The 21,256-nt window shown below is 37.6% G+C and overlaps 1 protein-coding gene across 12 annotated transcripts in view; it reads left to right on the top strand.

Moving 5' to 3' along the window:
* slc12a5a (solute carrier family 12 member 5a) overlaps nt 1-21,256 on the top strand; it is a 389,047-nt gene that overhangs the window by 257,203 nt on the left and 110,588 nt on the right. For all 12 annotated transcript variants that reach the window (XR_012408255.1, XM_073954725.1, XM_073954723.1 and 9 more), the window contains one exon: nt 5,417-5,548. Coding sequence is in view for 10 of the 12 variants with exons in the window: in XM_073954725.1 (XP_073810826.1) it covers nt 5,417-5,548 (132 nt within the window). In the remaining 2 variants the exon portion in view is untranslated. The remainder of the gene's footprint in view (nt 1-5,416; nt 5,549-21,256) is intronic.

Below are 21,256 nucleotides of genomic sequence, written 5' to 3'. Positions count from 1 at the left end.
GGCCAGAAAGGCACACGCACACAAACTATAGTGATTAACAGAATAAAAGAGTCTGACAGTAATTAATAAGGATAATTAGTGTTTGAAGGGCAGGAAGTCCCCAGGACATTGAACTCTGCAGGTGGATGATAAAAGCATGTTGAAGGCTTTTTCAGGATATAAGAAACAGGAAAAACACTTTTACTGCATTCAAACTCTTTTTCTGTTGCTTCATGGCGCTTATTTTATTATTTAAAGTGATAATTTACCCACCGATGTAAATGACCTCATTTACTCTTTTTCCGTCATGTGGTTTTAAACATTTACATGTTCATTTTGTCTGTTGAACACAAAAGAAATTACTTTAAAGATGGTTGCTGGCACCCATTGAATTCCATAGGAGGCAAACAATTACTATGAAAGTCAATGGGTGAAAGCAACCTGCATTTATTAAAATATCTTCACATGTTCGACAGAAGAAAGAAAGTCAAATAGGTTTTTAACAAATGAAGATTGAGTAAGAGATGACAAAAATACTATGAGTGAACTATAATTTTAGTAGAAATGCTAAAAACTGATTAAAATATTTATGAGGGGAAAAAATTTTATTTGAACCTAAACCAAAGCGCTGTAGTAAGTGCTATCATTCTTTACTCTTTATTACTGGTTATAGCATCAAATAAACCTATATGCCTTGAATTCATAAATGTAATTCAGCTTGTGCTGTTGAATGATTAATCATATCCAAATTGAAAGTTTTTAATTGCACAATATTTTTGTGTCACTATGTATAACCATTGTGTATTTGTAAATAAAAAAATGTAAAAAAAAAAAAAAAAAAAAAAACACGAAACGTTTTTTTTATTATAAAATAAATATTTTTAAATATTGTATTTGGTTTTGTATATAATATGTATAACTGTATTTATATATACAGTTAAAGTCAGAATTATCAGCCCCCCTGTTTATTTTTTCCCCAATTTCTGTTTAACGGAGAGCAGATTTTTTCAGCACATTTCTAAACATAATAGTTTTAATAACTCATTTCTAATAACTGATCTATTTTATCTTTGCCATGATGACAGTAAATAATATTTGACTAGATATTTTTCAAGACACTTCTATACAGCTTAAAGTGACATTTAAAGGCTTAACTATGGTAATTACGTTAACTAGACAGGTTAGGGTAATTAGCCAAGTTATTGTATAAAAATGGTTTGTTCTGTAGACAAATTAGCTTAAAGGGGCTAATAATATTGACCTTAAAATGTGTTTTAAAAAATGTATAACTTCTCTTTTTCTAGGGGGCTAATAATTCTGACTTCAGCTATATAATATGTATCTGTTTATATATACATACATATATATATATATATATATATATATATATATATATATATATATATATATATATATATATATATATATATATATATATATATACACACAAAATAAATATGAACTGTAAATGTTTTTATTTACATAATAAGATCAACACATTTTAATAGCCAATAAGTGGAATCATACATATTCTTCTAAATCTACGCATTTCATATGTTTTAGCATTGAAGCATTGGTTTACCTGCTGCATCTTATAGACTAATTTTACTCAGTACTGAACTACAACACCAGGGGTCCGTTCTTCATACCTTGCTTAAATGATTTGGCAGATCCGAGATCTGTTCATCTTGATGACTGATCTCTCGCTAATTTGGTTCTTAAAACAAGTTTGGGAATCAGATCTGAGATCAATGCGTGTGTTGTGAAGGACAGATCTTTCGATCGTCGAAATCATGATCAGCAATGCAACATTGGCTGAAGGCACTTTTTTTTTTGCATTTTTTAAATAAAATGAGCAGTAAACGGTTTGTTAAATATGATACGCAATAACTTCACACATTTGTTGTGGGCTGCAGACTTTACACTTTCATGTGTCAAGAGTATTTAGCAATTTATTTGGTTTGACATTTTAGAGTGGATTTTCTTTATTATAGTAGCCTAGGCCTATTCTAATTTCTTAATCAGCAAACATGCATGACTGCATAAATTATTATCCCTTTAAAAAACAAACAAACAAAAAACAGTTGAATAATGTGCATGTCTATTATCATAAATAAATTGTAAAGCTGTGTTGGTACCTTAAAATAGTAGGCCTTTGTATTAAAAAAAATAAATAAATAAATAAATAAATAAATAAATATTACATATATATATATGTAAACAAATATTATTAATTATTTAATATTAAACATGGCTAATTAATATAAATTATAAATGTATATGTACACATTTTGACTATTTTACTATTTTCCCAAGTTTATATAACCTATAAGTTACTACTGTAAGAAAATATCAGCATTTGTTGCATACTTTCAGTGAGGTCTGCACAATTCTGGCAAAAACGTGAATCACAATTTTTTTTTTGCTTAAAATCAAGACTACAACTTTCTCATGATGCTGTAAATGTAAAATAAATGTTAATATGATTAGTTTGTATGTTGTTAATTCTCAAACATATGGTAAAACAACAATAATAATATTAGGCCTATGTGTAGATCTACTGTTGCTTAAAATGCTAAACTTTGTATAGTCATTATGGAGGACTTCGTGTATAGGGTTTAATCGAGATCGTGGTCTTTTTTCGATTAATCGTGCAGCCCTACTTTCAGTATTATCTTTGCTTAAGAAGACCCGATCTAATATAACGAATAAGCCTGCTCCCAAGCAGGTTTGTGCTACAAGAACTGTTGTTGTGACAAATTTTGGATGAGTTTTGAAGAACAAAACGATCCTGGGGTCCGTTCTTCGTACGTAGATTACTCAGTTAGCTTTTTTTTGGATATTCACGATTTGACACGATCCAGGATCGTTTCGTTCTTCAAAGCTGATCCGAGAGTTGTTGTCATAGCAACAGTTCTGCTAGGTCAAAACTGATCGGGAGCAGGTTCAATTCACATAAACAGGATTAGATCGGCTTAGTTCAAGCAAAGATAATACAGAAAGTATGTTCCCAATTCTGATATTTTCTTACAGTAGTAGTTACACTTGGGAAATGGTACATATTTTTAAACTATATATTTAAAGTTATAGTTATTAATAAAATAAATAAAGTTATACATATTAATAAAACGTATGCAATCTGCACCCTCGAAATGAAAGTACAAAGACTGCCACCTGGTGGTGCAAAGAGAAAACTTATTGATATGAACTTTTTAGATCGCTATAGTACAAATTGCGTATAATAGAAATGCACAATATGTGACTTTTTTAAAAGCAATAATATATTTATGCAGTCATAAACTTGTTTTGGCAGTTAATATGCCGGTGATTTGATGCTTTACAAAAGTTGCAGACGCCTTTACCAATATTAAAATATCAAACTGCTTTTGTAAACATCCAGTTATTCTTTACACCGATTAAAAAACGGCAACTATAATAAAGAAAATCTTTTCTAAATGTAGAACTAAATACATTGATTTGCATTGAAATACACCATGAATACTCTTGACACATGAAAGTGTAAAGCCTGCAGCTCACAACAAATGTGGAAGGTTATTGTGTGTCATATTTAACAAGCCGTTTACTGCTAATTTGATGTAATTTTGCTCACATGGATAATTGAATATTAATCAGATGATGTCATTACGCTGCTATGCCATCAGCCAATCGTTGCATTGCTGATCATGATTTCGAGGATCGATAGATCTGTCCTTCACAACACATGCTGCGATCTCAGATCAGTTTATCCAGACATTCTAATCTGATTTGCGAACTTGTTTGAAGAACCAAATTAGCAAGAGATCAGTTATCAAGATTAAAAGATCCGGGATCTGCCAAATCATCTTAGATCATTTAAGCGAGGTACGAAGAACGGACCCCAGGATTGTGTCAAATTGTCAATAACCAAATCAAGCTAGTTGAGTAATCCATGTACAAAGAATGGACCTCAACTTTTCAATTTCCACATCAAATTCAGCGTTTCTGCTCAAATGATCCGCAGATCAAATCAACAGCTTAAACCTTTTTTTTTTTCTTTTTTTAGAAAAGGCAAAAAGGTCAATAAGTTGTAATCATACAAATACAAAGAAACCATAACAAAATCAACAAAAAACAAAACAAAAACAACGACAATGTAGTTGTTATAATTACATACACAGTTTTAATACAATATAGTTACTTATAATAATAGCTTAAAACTTACTATAATACTGTTCGTTTATTTTACATTTTGGTTTGTCTGATGCTACATTCTTAAAGGTACAGTTCACCCAAAAATGTAAAAAAAAAATAAAAAAAAAACAATTCCAACCAACTAGGTTGCAGTTGGAAGTGGTGTTAGTGAGGCCAGCAGGGGGCGCTCAACCTGTGGTCTGTGTGAGTCCTAATGCCCCAGTAAAAGTGAAGGGGACACTACACTGTCAGTGGGCGCCGTCTTTTGGATGAGATGTTAAACTAAGATCCTGACTCTCTGTGGTCATTAAGTCCCATGGCACTTCTCGTGAAAGAGCAGGGGTGTAACCAGCTATTGTGCTATAGTGCCAGCTATAGTGTCCTGGCCAAGGTCCCACTATCGGCCCTTACAATCATGGCCTCCAAATCATCCCAATCTACTGAATTGGCTCTATCACTGTCTCTCCACTCCACCAATAGCTGGTGTGTGGTGAGCGCACTGGCGCCGTTGTCCTGTGGCAGCCGTCGCATCATCCAAGTGGATGCTGCACACTGGTGGTGGTGTGGAGAAACCCCCCCTTATGATTGTGAAGCGCTTTGGGAGTATGGTCATACACAATAAATGCGCTATATAAATACACATTACATTACATTATTTACTCACCCTTTACTTGTCAGAAACATATCTTTTTTCTGTTGAACATTTTGAAAATCACTTCCATAGTATTTGATGTTCCTACTATGGAAGTCAATGGCTTCCAGTGCCTAACATTCTTCAAAGTATCTTCTTTTGTGTTCAGCAGACAAAACAAGTAAAGTAGTAAAGTAGTTTCAGTAAAGTAGATTTTAATTTTTATGTGAACTTTAAATAATAATCATTGTTGCTTTATTCAGATTAAAATTGTGTTATATTCCTGCATTTGTCTTGAGTATATTAGTTGCTGCTGACATGGTATCGCATTATATATTGATAATCTACAAGATACCTAGTGACACGTTTCATTTTTGTATTTTTTTCAGCTATCCTAAATTTTAAATGACACGTCTTAAAACAAACACAGCTGAGAGTCTCACCGGCTATTAAAGAGCAATAACTCGCCTTCTGGGCTTGTCATTTGTAATCTGTAAATGTAAACATGACATTTTAGATGAAGAGCTCCTTGAATTATTTAGCGCTTACAATATTTGCTCTGTATGTGTGTGTGTGTGTGTGTGTGTGTGTGTGTGTGTGTGTGTGTGTGTGTGTGTGTGTGTGTGTTTACTACAGGATGAGATGGACACGATTCCCATGGTATCGTCTCTTCTCAGCAGTCTCGCCAACTACTCAAACCTGCCCCAAGGCAGCAAAGAACATGAAGAGGCGGAGAACAACGAGGGTTCGCGCAAAAAACCTGTCCAGGTACACAAACACACGCTTACAGCACGCTCTCAAAGCAGCGGATATTAGAGATGCAACCGTGCAGATTGCTCACAGTTCGGTTCATATCACAACGCAGGAAAAAAAAAAACCATCTGAATATGAGAAATAAGAAGATACAGGCTATAAACAAGTCAAATGATCTGCCAGTACAGTGAGAGAGTTATACTTATTAAGATTTATTGTACTTAAAAACAAATTGGGTTTTAGTACACTAAACGAAATGTCTTTGGTGGGGTAAAATCTGTCGAGACCTACTTTGAGGCTGGCTTGACAAAGCCTGTTGGTAATAGTTTATTTAGTTTAAACAGTTTAATTAGCATGTTATTAGCATGAATTAGCATGTTATTAGCATGATTCTAGCATGAATTAGCATGTTACTAGCATGATTCTAGCATATATGTTATTAGCATGATTCTAGTATGAATTAGCATGTCACTAGCATGATTCTAGCATGAATTAGCATGTCACTAGCATGATTCTAGCATGAATTAGCTTGTTACTAGCATGATTCTAGCATGAATTAGCATGTGAGAAATAAGAATATATGAATATGAGAAATAAGATGATACAGGCTAGAAACAAGTCAAATGATCTGCCAGTACAGTGATAGAGTTATACTTATAAATATTTATTGTACTTAAAAACAAATTGGGTTTTAGTACACTGAAAGAAATGTCTTTTTGGTGTGGTAAAATCTAACTAGACAGTGAAGTTCGTCGAGACAAACTTTGAGGCTGGCTTGACAAAGCCTGTTGGTAATAGTTTATTTAGTTTAAACAGTTTAATTAGCAGGTTATTAGCATGAATCTAGCATGAATTAGCATGTTATTAGCATGATTCTAGCATGAATTAGCATGTTACTAGCATGATTCTAGCATATATGTTATTAGCATGATTCTAGTATGAATTAGCATGTCACTAGCATGATTCTAGCATGAATTAGCATGTCACTAGCATGATTCTAGCATGAATTAGCATGTGAGAAATAAGAATATATGAATATGAGAAATAAGAAGATACAGGCTATAAACAAGTCAAATGATCTGCCAGTACAGTGAGAGAGCTATACTTATTAAGATTTATTGTACTTAAAAACAAATTGGGTTTTAGTACACTTAAAGAAATGTCGTTTTGGTGTGGTAAAATCTAATAAAGTTATTCTTATCATTTTTAAATTGTAAGATTAAGTGTCAAGGATAACTAGAATTTTCAAAGTAAATATTTGATTTGTTTTCCCTGCTGAAAAATCCAGCTTAAATCAGCCTAGGCTGGTTGGCTGGTTTTAGCTGGTCAACCAGGCTGGTTTTAGAGGGGTTTTGGCCACTTCCAGGCTGGTTTCCAGCCGTTTCCAGCCATTTCCAGCGTGGTCTTAGCTGGTCAGGCTGGGAGATGGCCAGCTAAAACCAGCTTGACCAGCCTAGCCAGGCTGGAAGCCCAGCCAAAACCAGCTATGTCCAGCTTAAACCAGGCTGGTCAAGCTGATTTTAGCTGGATTTAGCGGGTCATTTTCCAGCCTGACCAGCTAAGACCAGGCTGGAAATGGCTGGAAACCAGCCTGGAAGTGGCCAAAACCCCTCTAAAACCAGCCTGGTCGACCAGCTAAAACTAGCCAACCAGCCTAGGCTGATTTAAGCTGGATTTTTAGCAGGGTTGGGACCTGGTGTGAAGATGTGTGAATGGATTCAAATAAGTATTATGATTGGAAGACATATTATTATGAGGGGATGGCTTTCAGTAGGTCCACCATCATTTCAAGAATGGGTTACAGAACTGGGGAAGGTGGCAGCATATAAAAAATGACATATAGAATACGAGATAAATGGGATGTTTATCAGAGAAGATGGGGAAATTACTTGGCATTCTTGGAGAAGGAATAAGGTCATTGTGGTGAGACACACACCAAAAAATGTAATTATTTATTTATTTTTATTTATTTATTTTTTATTATTATCTATTTATGTTTTACTGTATTGCTACTGTTCCTATGGAGTTTAATAATAAGTATTTGTGTTTACTGGGTCTATGATAGCAATGCTTAATGACAGCACAGCCGCTGTAGGGGAGGCATAAGGGGATGTTAAAAAGAGGTAAAATGTGTAAACTGATTGTGTTGTGAAATTATTAAAGAAAAATAAAATAAAAATTAAATCATAAAAAAGTAAATATTTAATATTTACACATTTGCTTCATGTAGTAAATTAAACGAGTGGCAGTTAAATATTAAAATTCATTTAGTTGTAATATTTAAATATTTTCTAATCATTGCAAACTCAGTAATTGTCATGGTTGGGGTTTGGGGAAAAGGAGCGAGGACTCAATTGCAGAAAATAATATGGTTTTATTAATATTAAAGTACAAATTAAACAAAAAGGCAAAACAAACTACGCCAAGGGGGAAAACATTACTAGAACACAAACAAACTTGGCCGAGCTGGCCAGACAAGACTGGAGCAGGAACACAGGGGGAGTACGACGAACTGGCACAGGACAGCCAACATGAGGAGAATATAAACAGAAACAAATGAACACAAACAGATTAACATAATTAACTAATAATGGGTTAACAAGGAGGGTGGGACTAGACAATAGACCAGAGAGCACATGACACAGAGACAATGTGCTCATATAAAACAGGAAAAGAACACGCAGCCAATGAGATAACTTATTAACCACGTGTTCACAATAAAAGGACAAGACTGAAGCACGCGGCCACAATGTAAACACAGAGCTACGTGCTTGGACAAAAGACGCAAGACACGAGCACACGATAGATGAACACCTTATTGTGCGCTCACACATATGCAACTCGCATGTCTCATCTCAGCGTCAACCAAAACCGAAACCAACTAGACGAAGACGCTGACAATGAAACAGCGTGATGCCGACAGAACAAAACACAAACCCGAGTACAAGAGCGCATGTTCGAGGCACGCAAAGACACAGAGTGACTGGAACAGGACAAGACAGAGCTAGTGTCCGGATTCTGCCACCAAAACAAGTATTTACAGGACCAGAGTGGCAGAACGCTGACAGTAATATTAAGTGCATTTTATTAATTGAAATGTGATAATGGATGTGTAATTCTCAAAATGTTTTGCGTGGGACTGAATTAAGAGTAAAATATTTAGAAAATAAAAGCAATCTTAGGTGTTTAAATTGAAGAGAAAGACTTGTTAGAGTTTCATCATCATTAGTTTGAAGATTAAGAAGATTTGAGTAAGTGTTTTTAGGTTTGCGGTTACCACCTTTCAGAAGAGTAGCACTCATGCTTTGGATCTTGGCATTTTTTCAACATTAATGTTTGATGCTTCACTCGAAGAGCCATAACTATGCTCAACTAAAGTGAAATAACAAATTCCAAGTCAGTGGAAATGTGCGTTTTATTTAAATTTATGACAGATGTACTAATTTGTAACTAAAAAGATTTATTTAAATTATTTTTGTTAAAAAAAAGCAGTGTTACTTATGCTAAAACATGAACTTGACATTACTTAACTAATTTGAATAGATATAGACTCAAAATTAAAGATAATCAATTAACTTTTACTTCGTTAATTTAGGAGTGTTAGATTAAACATTAAGTTTACCAAACATAACAGACTGTATTTTGTCAGTAAAGAAAATGTATAAGAGAGATTGAGCTTTTATTAATGGACTTCTCACAGGTCAAATAAAGTCCTAAAAATACAAGGCTGATCTTAAAGTATGTCTATCGTTGTAATTAAGCTAAAATTGCAGGTAAAATACCTCACTTTTGGCTTTACTACTTAAGTGAAAAAGATTAATAATCTTAAAACAATCATTATAAACCTTACACAATCTGACCTTGCATATTATAACGATATTAAAACCAGATCAATACAGTTTCTTTTCAAAATAAGACAACGTGGCGCAAAACATGAAAATAAGGGCTGTGCTGGTCTGAAAATAGCAACAAATCATGCTATATGTGGCTTGTGCCTTTTTGCGTCGGGTGTATGATAGGGCCTTTTGTCTTTTGGTGTTTGATTAATATTAAATACACAGACATCAGGAATGAGATGTGTTCACTTTAAGACAATCCACAGATCCAGCACACTGAGAAAACTACAGACAATACAATTTGATGGATATTAGCGCTGTTTAATTGAGGACAGGGCGACCCAGTGGCGCAGTAGGTAGTGCTGTCGCCTCACAGCAAGTAGGTCGCTGGTTTGAACCTCGGCTCGGCTCGACTCAGTTGGCGTTTCTGTGTGGAGTTTGCATGTTCTCCCTGCGTTCGCGTGGGTTTCCTCCTGGTGCTCCGGTTTCCCCCACAGTCCGAAGACATGCGGTACAGGTGAACTGGGTAGGCTAAATTGTCTGTAGTGTATGAGTGTGTATGAATGAGTGTGTGGATGTTTCCCAGAGATGGGTTGCGGCTGGAAGGGCATCTGCTGAGTAAAAAACGTGCTGGATAAGTTGCCGGTTCATTCCACTGTGGCGACCCCGGATTATTAAAGGGACTTAGCAGACAAGAAAATGAATAAATAATTAAGTACATAACAAATTGGATACTATAGTAAATATGTTGCAATTTACTACAATGTAAATTAGACATGTCATCACAATCAATATCAACCGAATGTGGCAAAATGTTCACAGAACATTAAACTTAGATTTTTATTTTTATTTTACCAAGAACCTTTAAATGCAAATTTAAATGCAAAACCAAAACAAAAGCAATTTACTTATATGTATTTGACTAAGGAAGCTGTACTGATCAGTTCAATATTATATTGAGTATAGTAGCATCAATAGCGAATATCACAGGTTTCTGTCTAGTTGATTGCCACAGGTGTGAATGATTCAGCTATGTCCAGACGGAGTGTATAAACATAGCAGGATCACAGATGTGACTTGAACCTGTGTGTAAATGACGGCTCGTCTTGCACTTTTGACCTGTGACCTGATCTCCCTTGGTCCCTTGCTCTCCCGTAGAGAGCAGCTCATTAGAGACTGGCCTCAGTCATGCTCATCACCACCCTCATGGCATTGGCCTTTCCCAGTCTGTCTCTCGCTCTCTTGTCTACAAATTTGCTTCCAACTTGTTGTGCATGTTTTCAAATTACTGGAAGCAAAATTTTAAACTAGGAATTTTGGTCTACTAGAAGTAATGTCATGTTAAAATCAGCATGAACCAGAAGTTAAGATTGTCCTTTTTATCCCCATTTTGTGATGTCCATCTAATTAAAACAGTCCTGAAATAAGAAAAAATATATATTGGGGCAGTGCATGATTTTGTCCTTTGGGAACCAATTGGATCGTTGGATGAGGGACATTGCTAACAAAATGGAGGAAGACCAATGAATGGACAAAAGCAGGTCAGAAACGAGACTTGTAGTATTAGACCTGCATGAAATGAGTGATAGCCCTAAATTACTGCCTTAAAAGCCTTACAGTCCTGCCCTAAAGCACTGATAGCCCTGCCCTAAAATACTTATAGTCCTGTCCCAAATTACTGATAGCTCCGCCCTTAAGCACTGATAGCCCCCTCCCAAAAGACTTATAGTCCTACCTCAAATGACTGATAGCTCTGCCCTAGAGCACTGATAGCCCCGCCTTAAAAGACTTATAGTCCTGCCCTAAGGCACTGATAGCCCCTCCTAAAAGACTTATAGTCCCACCCTAAATTACTGATAGCTCCACCCTAAAGCACTAATAGCCCCTTCTTAAAAAACGTATAGTCCCGCCTCAAATGACTGATAGTTCCGCCCTAAAGCACTGATAGCCCCTTCCTGAAAGACTTATAGTCCCGCCTCAAATGACCGATAGCTCCGCCCTTAAACACTGATTGCCATATCCTAAAAGTAAATCCCACCCCAAATTACTTACAGCTCCGCCTGAAAACACTGATAGCCCTGTCCTAAGACTTAAAGTCCCGCCCCATATTACTGATAGCCCCAACCTAAAATACTGATAGCCCTGTCCCAAGACTTACAGTCCCACCGTAAATTACTGATAGCTCCACCCTAAATCACAGATGGTCCTGCCCTAAAATACTTTTAGTCCCGCACTAGATGACTGATAGCTCCGCCCTAAAGCACTGGTACCCCGGCCCTAAAAGAATTATAGTTCTGCCCCAAATGTCTGATAGCTCTGCCCTAGTGTGTTGATAGTCCCACCATCTTTTTTAGACGAGAATGTAGTTGTTTAGATTGCAACTATGCAGTTTATTTATAAGGATAGTGCCTGTTTTAAAATATTTATAGTTTCTGAGAGACAGCATGTCATTGTCCATCCACAAGGTGGTGACAGAGGCGGCATTATAAGCCCTTAGAGAAGGAAAAAATAAAGCTTATTTTAAACTACAGCCGATCAAATCATTATAAAACAGGTAAGTCTCCTGTTTTTGCTTCTGCAGACTAGTTCAGTAAACAGAAAGAAAGAAGAAATGCCCGCATGTGTTTAGCGTTTTTCCTCATCACAAACACAACAGTATTCTGGTAACGTTAGTGATGGCGTTACTTTGACTTTTTCGGGGTTAATTATTGTGATTTCCCGATATCTACAGAGAAATACTGGGAAATCTCTGTAGACTGATGGCATTTCATGGCGTTCAGCCTTTTAATCTTAAAATGCAAGCAAAATCACCCGTTTTGTCCTCACTTTAAACATTACGCTAGAGAATCATTCAAATACTAGCTAGTTAGTGAATGAGCAACAGTTTCTGCTGTTCTGACATCAGCTGCAGTTGTCAATAAATGGCGGAAGAAAGTAGTTCCTCATATCATAGGATTTTTAGACTCTCCGAGTTTGGTTTTCTTTTTTATATACACGATTATACCTTCAAACTGTTGTGTATTGCTCATATAATATACTATTTTTTTGTCAACATTCTCACATTTAGTTGCCAAGACAATATTTCTAAATGAAGGTTTTAATGTAATCTTGTATTTTGCAGTATCGGAGCTTTATTTAATTTGTACTTTTTATCAGAAACAGTTTGTGATGATCACATACAAGGCATTTAGCATGTTACAACTATCCCCTATTATAGGTGGGATATTATTTTAAGATTTTGCAAGAATGCATTTTTTTTTTACATTTAGGGCTGTTTTGTGTGCTTCATTTTTATGTAATTTTAAATTCATCTTTAGTGTAACATATTTTAGATTTAAAATAACTTTTATTCTTTAATACATAATTTTTTTTATTAAATTGTTAATAATATTTAAGTATCTACTGTAATAAGATAATTGGAGCTTTATTTAATTGGCCTAAAATACATTTTTACAGTTTTAGCAACTCTTTTAAAACTCTGATTACTCTTTGTAATGAGCACATACAATACATTTAGCATGCCGCAACCATCTTCTTTTGTAATTTCCTTGCAGTTTCCTCTGCTCAAAGTCAAAAAGAGCCCAAGATTAAACCCTGCTGTCCACTATTCCTCTGCTACAAGAGAAGAGTGATTGATAGAGGAGCTAGAGTAAAATAGCGAACTGAGATGGAATTGGATTTGTCCTCTCAACGCGATGGAGGAAAGTGATAATCTTCCTCTTGTTTCACACTGCGACTTCAACTTAATTAGATCGTCTTGCAAAGCGTCTGCTCTCAAATCAGCCTCCATTTTGAGAGGGTCAAATCTGCTCCTCTCCAGCAGCAAATGTCCCCTCGTGCCCACACACACACACACACACACTCCACCATGGGGGTACGATTAGTACAAATCACAACATGGGGACAGTTTTATACCGCATTGCATAATAAAAAGTTGCACCAGAGGTGAAATATACACTGTTATTCAAAAGTTTGGAGTCAGTAGGATTTCAGTTCACCTAGGACAGTGGTCCCCAACCCCCGGGCCGTGGACCGGTACCGGCAGATAAAGTAGTTGCGTTTAAAGCTAAACTGAGGCATATTGGACATGTTTTAAACATTAGCTGGGATTTTGTGTGAGACTGAGCCTGCGCCCTCACTCACCAAGCTGGTGCACGATCATCAGTCTTCGCTGTTAAAGGAGTCTGAACGCTACTTCCCAACCTCAAAGGACCCACAAACGGCTAGGGAATGGATACGTGACCTATTTGTCAACAAACCAGCTGAATCCAGCATGTCTGTGCAAGAAGAAGACCAACTGCTGGAGATCATAAATGACGGCGGCCTTAAAACCTTGTTCGAGACAACAACTTTAACCATTAAAGTAATGGCAGAATACCCAGAGATCGCTAACACAGCGCTGAAAACCCTGTTGCCATGTCGAGATGTACATGATATGCGTGTTCTGGCTGTTTCACAGGCACACGCAAAGCTTGAAGGTAAACAAACAACGGCTCATCATAAGCATCTTATCAATAATTATTTACAAGGTTGTCATTAAGATGAACATATAAACGTTATCTGACTAATTTCTATCGGCTAAGTGTGTCTAGAAAAATATTCAAAGGCTTTTATTCTCATAAACCGTGCGGACGTGAAAGCATCTGACTGTTCTGATTGGCTAAAGTAGACGTCTCACGTCAGCACGTTATAGACGTGCACGCGCTCGCCCCCAAACCCCCCCACCCCCGGTCCGCAGTAAAATTGTCAAGCGTTGACCGGTCCGCAGTTAGAAAAAGGTTGGGGACCACTGACCTAGGACATTTCTAAAGTTATAAAAGATTTTCATTTCAAATAAATGCAGTTTTTATACATGTTCTGTTAAATCTGCTTTCATGCATATTTACATTCACACCACTCACAACACACTCCGCTGTGGTGACCCCTGGTAAATAAGGGACTAAGCTGAAGGAAAATCAATGAATGAGTAAAAGAGAGCTCTGTGAGGGGTGTAAACATTTCTGAGCAGTATATATCAGCAATATCAAACGAGTTGCAGTGCGATATGGCTGTATATCAGCACCTCGTGCCAACGCATGCCTCCCACCAGTGCTGATATACAGCCATATCGCACTGCTACGAGTGTGATATTGCGTTTATACAACAGTTTAACGCCACAATCGTGTATATAAATAAGAAGATCAAACACGGAGAGTCTAAAAACCCTTTTTTATTAGGAACTACTTTCTTCTGCAATTCATTCACATCTGCAGCTGATGTTACTAATTCACCAAGTCACTGTAGAGCTGGTGTTTGAATGACTCTATATATAGCGTAATGTCTAAAGTGATGACAAAACAGCTGATTTTGCTCACACTTTAAGATTATAAGGCTGAACGTGACATGAAATGCCATCAGTCTACAGAGATATCTTCTCACAGTGTTACAGTCTACAGTATTTCTCTGTTGCAATCGGCATATCTCAATAAGTAACCCCGAAAAAAGCAACGCAATCACTACCAGACTGCTGTTGTGTTTTCGATAAGGAAAAACACTAAACACAAGCAGACTTTGCTTCTTTCTTTCTGCCAAATCAACACACATTATAAATATGCAATTTATATATATATATTAATATATTCCTAATATATATATACAGCACTACAACATACAAAAGAGAGAGATCGACATAGAATATCACTTACCAGCATACCTGCCAACATGTCTCTGAAAATCCAGGAGACAGGGGGGATGGGGTGTTCGGGGGTGAGGTCTCTGAAAAACACTGCTGAGAACCGGGATAGGATGCCACAGGTTTTGGGAGGCCGCTGGCAACCTGGGGGTGTTTATAGACTGTACCAAAGAGGGGGGTGGATTACGGGAGTTTCCCGGAAGAAATAAAAAAACGGGATTGTTGCGGGAGATTAGTCTGAAATACAGGAGAAAAACGGAAACTTTGGCAGGCATGCTTACCAGTTTAATAATGATTTGATCAGCTGTACATAGAAATCAGACTGTTATAATCTTCTAAGCTAAGGCCTTATTATGCGGTTCTGTCGCCTTCTTGTGGATAAAAAACGTCAACCGTCTCTGGTTTACTCTATGGCAGGCTAATGGCTATCGATGAGCTCGCTCAGAAATTGTAAATATTTTAAAATAGGCACTATTCTTACAAATAACCTGCATAGTTGCGAACTAAACAGCTACATTCTCTAAAAGCAGTAATATTTGTCAAACTGTAAAGTGCCTCTGCTTGTTGCTGGCTGTATGTGGGCGGAGTGATATATATACACACACACACACACACACACACTCACCGGCCACTTTATTAGGTACACCTTACTAGTTTCGGGTTGGACCCCTTTTGCCTCCAGCTACCCACTGCGCCACTGTGCTGCCAATTTAATACTCATAAGCAAAATGTTTATTGGAAGTCATCCACAGCAGTACAGAAATTACACTTATAGAAATTATAGTCAACATTAAATCAAAATTCATCCTGTTTGACCCTTTTCAACATGTTCATGATGTTACTGTGAAGAATGAATGAGTAAGCATTACTCCAAAGGAAGTAAAAATGATCAATATAATGCAATAATGACTATTCATTTTAACCTATCTCACTAAAACCAACTGGTTAATATTCCTCCAATTCCATAAAAAAAATTTAAATATATAATAAAAAAATAAAAAAATAAATAAATACATAAATAAATAAATAAATAAAACTAGCTTGATCATTTAATGTACAAAGAATTGGACGAACAATAAAAACAATTAGGAAAATCAAAATACAACATACACTCACCGGCCACTTTATTAGGTACACCTTACTCGTACCAGGTTGGACCCCCCTTTTGCCTTCAGAACTGCCTTAATCCTTCATGGCATAGATTCAGCAAGTAACTGGAAATATTCCTCAGAGATTTTGCTCCATATTGACATGATAGCATCACGCAGTTGCTGCAGATTTTCTGGCTGCACATCCATGATGCAAATCTCCCGTTCCATTATATCCCAAAGTTGCTCTAATGGATTGAGATGTGGTGACTGTGGAGGCCATTTGAGTACAGTGAACTTATTGTCATATTCAAGTAGCCTGGGATGATTCACGTCAGGACATGGCAGATTATCCTGCTGGAAGTTGCAGTCAGAAGATGGGTACACTGTGGTCATAAAGGCATGGACATGGTCAGCAACAATACTCAGGTAGGCTGTGGTGTTGACACGATACTCAGTTGGTACTAATGGACCCAAAATGTGCCAAGAAAATATCCCCCACACCATTACACCACCACCAGCAGCCTGAACCATTGATACAGGATGGATCTATGCTTTCATGTTGCTGATGCCATATTCTGACCCAGCCATCCAAATGTGGGAGCAGAAATCGAGACTCATCAGACCAGGTTCCGTTTTTTCTGTTCTATTTTATTGTCCAATTTTGATGATCCTCTGTGAATTGTAGCCTCAGGTTCCTGTTCTTAGCTGACAGGAGTGGCACGCGGTGTGGTCTTCTGGACAATAGAAGATTGGATTAAGGCAGCTCTGAAGGCAAAAGGGGGTCCAACCCGGTACTTGTACGCAAAAAAGTGGCCAGTGAGTGGCCAGTAAGTGTGTATGTAAAACATATACATATATTTCAAAATATTTAATTTAGCATATTTTATTAACCATATGAATGACAAATATGCTCATATACCTTCAAATATATTAGCTATAATTTATATACATCAAAATAGCCATATATACCATTTCTGTTTTAGCTGGCTGATTGCACTAGGAAAAATTAATTTTTTCCTCCTGTAAAGGATGATGCAAGATGAGCTATGAAGTAGTTTTGCCTCATAACGAGAGGTTATGGACAGTGACATGTGGTCATTACAGTTGCCATATGCTCTCTGTGGACCAGTAGCCAAACCTCACTACATGAACACACACACACACAGAGGGAGGGAGAGAGAGAGTCACTAAAAAATGCTAATTCATGTCAAGCTCTAAGGGACGGGGCGCAGAGCGGTTATTTTTGCAATTTCTGAACATGCACACAGTAATCCGCGTTGGGCTGACAGTGATATTCACTGCCCTTTTCCATTGCTGTGGTTTTTAATAATTCACCCGGTCTGAACTAAAGTCACATTAACACTGTCAGCTCCTGTTTGGGCAGTCGAGCGAGAGGAGACTATTACAAGCTTTCCTTCCTCCTGCTTGTATCTCAGTCTGGTCGACATGTAAAATGCTGTCGAGACATATTAATATCATATTCGTATTTTGAGGAAATTGCTTCATATGAATCTGTTTGGAGTTTGCATGTTCTCCCTGCGTTCACATGAGTTTCCTCTGGGTGCTCCGGTTTCCCCCAGTCCAAAGACATGCGATACAGGTGAATTGTTCATAGTGTATGAGTGTGTGTGTTTGTGAATGAGTGTGTGTGTGTGGATGTTTCCCAGAGATGGGTTGCAGCTGGAACGGCATCCGCTGAAATTTGCTGGATTAATAAAGGGACTAAGCCTGACAAGAAAATGAATGAATGAATAAATCTGTTTGGGAGATTTTTGTTATGGCAGCTTTATTTTTGTGACATTCATTCATTTTCTTTTGGCTTAGTTGTTTTAGTCATCAGTAGTCACCACAGTGAAATGAACCACCAACTATTTCAGCATATGTTTTACACAGCGGATGCCCTTCCAGCTGCAACCCACTACTGGGAAACATCCATACACTCATTCACAAACACACACACACACACACACACACACACACACACACACACACACACACACACACACACACTACAGCCAATTGGGTTTATTCAATTCCCCTATAGCACATGTGTTTGGACTGTGGGGGAAACCGGAGCATGCTGTATTTTTGTGACTTTTAAACAGATTTCATTCCATAGCAAATTAATCTTATTATTCATTCATTCATTCATTTTCTGCATCTTCTCCGGGGCTGGGTCGCGGGGGCAGCAGTCTTAGGAGAGAACCCTAGACTTCCCTCTCTCAAAACACTTCCTCCAGCTCCTCCGGGGGAAACCCAAGGCGTTCCCAGGCCAGCCGAGAGACATAGTCCCTCCAGCATGTCCTGGGTCTTCCCTGAGGCCTCCTCCCGGTGGGACATGCCTGGAAAACCTCCCTAGGTAGGCATCCAGGAGGCACCTGAAACAGATGCCCGAGCCACCTCAGCTGACTTCTCTCGATGTGGAGGAGCAGCGCCTCTACTCCGAGCTCCTCCCGGGTGTTAATCTTATTACTGCAGTGAAAAACTGTCAATTTGTATCTAGCAGCTTTGTAGATAATAACACTCTGTGGGAAAATATAAACATCTTACTCATGCTGTGTTCACACTAGACGTGGAACGTGCAGATAAATCACACTATTTGTGCGTTAAACATAAACATTTAAGTGTACTCGCTTCATTCGCGCGTCAAACCCCGCTTTATTCGTGTGTCAAATTCACTTCAGAACAGACGCGGATTCACATGATGGGCAGGGGTTTTGTCTGCCCCGTGACTGTAGCTTTGTTGCTAAAAGGCTAACATGGATTTTATGAAGAAAATAACAATGTTTATTTGCTTTATGAAGGCTGAAAAACAGCATCGATATGTTTAGGGTCGTGTCTGAGTCCACTACATCCTTTCAGAGGTGCATCCAGCTCTGTGAGCTCATAAACTCCTTCAGAAACTGAACCTGGATGATGGAGGTTTTCAGCGGTGCTTCTGACTGAGCCAAGCCCAGTTTGATGAACTGTTGTCGGTGAAGGCTGGAGGATTTCCGACAACAGGCGATACGTCACAATCACGCCCCTACAAGAGCAAGCTCCTGATTGGCGCAAATGTCCCCTGAAGTTCAGATTTTCGAACTCGAGTGATTTGCTTGAAACGCCTTTTGAGCACGTCAAACGCGCATATCGCGCAATTCGCGTCATTTGCGCAATTCACGCCGCAGGATGTCTATTCGCGCGTTTGCATTGACTTAACCTGTAAATCACTCGTGCTTGACATGCGTTCTGCGTCTGGTGTGAACGCAGCATTAGAGGTTTTTGTGTTGTTTCTAGTCTAAAATCAAGAAGCTTTTTCTTCACAACTAAAACATATTATGTTATTTTTAAAAATAATGTGTCTAAATGAAGTGAGTTTTTCCTTAAAACAAGCTAAATAATCTGCCAATGTAGTAAGCTAAGCTCTTTTTTAACTCTGAAAATAAGAATAATTTGCTTAAGGCATTGGCAGTTTAGTTACCTTGTTTTAACCGGACGTTGGGTTACCGGAGTGTGAGGTTTATCTGCAACTGAAGCTAAGCAGGGCTGCGCCCGGTCAGTCCATGGATGGGAGACCACATGGGAAAGCTAGGTTGCTGCCGGAAGTGGTGTTAGTGAGGCCAGCAGGGGGCGCCCAACCTGCGGTCTGTGTGGGTCCTAATGCCCCAGTATAGTGGCGGGGACGCTATACTGCTCAGTGAGCACCGTCTTTCGGATGAGATGTTAAACCGAGGTCTTGACTCTCTGTGGTCATTAAAGATCCCAGGATGTCCTTTGAAAAGAGTAGGAGTTTAACCCCGGCATCCTGGCCAAATCTGCCCACTGGCCTCTGTCCATCATGGCCTCCTAACCATCCCCATATTCAATTGGCTTCATCACTGTCTTCTCTCCACCAATCAGCTGGTGTGTGCTGTGCGGTCTGGCGCAAAATGGCTGCCGTCGCGTCATTCAGGTGGATGCTGCACATTGGTGGTGGATGAGGAGAAATTCTTTACATTTATAGTAGGTTATTTATTAAATATCTGTACTGTATATGGGCCTGCTGGTTTGAACTTTCTGCAGTGGTTTACATGTTTCAAATTGTAAAAGTAGACTTTTCATAAAATAAAAAATAAATAAACAATATCCTACTTAATAATATTAACAATTATTATTATTATTATTATTATTATTATTATTATTATTATTAAAGTATGATTTTCATTTCTAATAAATAATAAATATTACATTTCATTTTATAATAAATAGCCTCAGTATTTATTTATTTATTTATTTATTTATTTATTTATTTATTTATATGATTTATATATGATATTAGAATACATGTTAGCTTTTGTAAGTGATTTTATGTTTTAGAATAGAATATGTAATGTTCAACTTCTCAATAGTATTAGTAAAGCAAACACAGGCCCTATGTGCCATTTACATATATTTCAGTTAATATGGAGAGCGAGTACATGTTTTTACCAAATCTAATATTGGATTGTGTTTCAAATGTGTGTGCGTGTAAAACAATATAATTTGCACAAATAAATTATAGGTTTTTCTCAGAGCATCATTATGGGCGTTTTACATTATAATTAACGTGGTTCAAGCGATTGATCTGGGACAGAGAAACTACGCGTTTTGGGAAACACTTGTCACTACGTCGTTCTTTTCCCAAACGATGCATCGTACTATTATAGTTCAGCCGCGAGTTACGTCATTGTTTGGGAAACGCACCCCTGATTGGTACCTGCCGTTTTGCACGTTGGTGTGCACGATCACATTGTCGCCCTTTATTTAGTCACGAGGCGTTAAACGTTGACGGAAAACGCGAGCAGAAAGCGTCCAGGTGTGCACGGGCCATGAGGATTTAAAGGGAAATGAACAGGAAGTGCATTTTCAGCTTTCAATTTTAGATTACAAGGCCAAACTATTTTTTTGGTTTTGTTGTTGTTGTTGTTTATTTCATGTGTACTTTAAAAATAGCTATTGTTTTAAAATGTATTGGAAAAAATGCCTGGTTTAACAGAAAATATTTTTAAAAGATTTAACATTTCACAGGAAAGGTGAACAATTTTGCCTTTAACTTTACTTTTGTGATTGAAAGTCCCAAAAGTGTGCAGTGGCATGCGGGTGAGAGAATGAAGGCAGTGTTTTCAGC

This window comes from Danio rerio, chromosome 6 (assembly GCF_049306965.1).
Source record: "Danio rerio strain Tuebingen ecotype United States chromosome 6, GRCz12tu, whole genome shotgun sequence".
Taxonomy (NCBI): Eukaryota; Metazoa; Chordata; class Actinopteri; order Cypriniformes; family Danionidae; genus Danio; species Danio rerio.
This window is presented reverse-complemented; position numbering and strand designations above follow the sequence as displayed.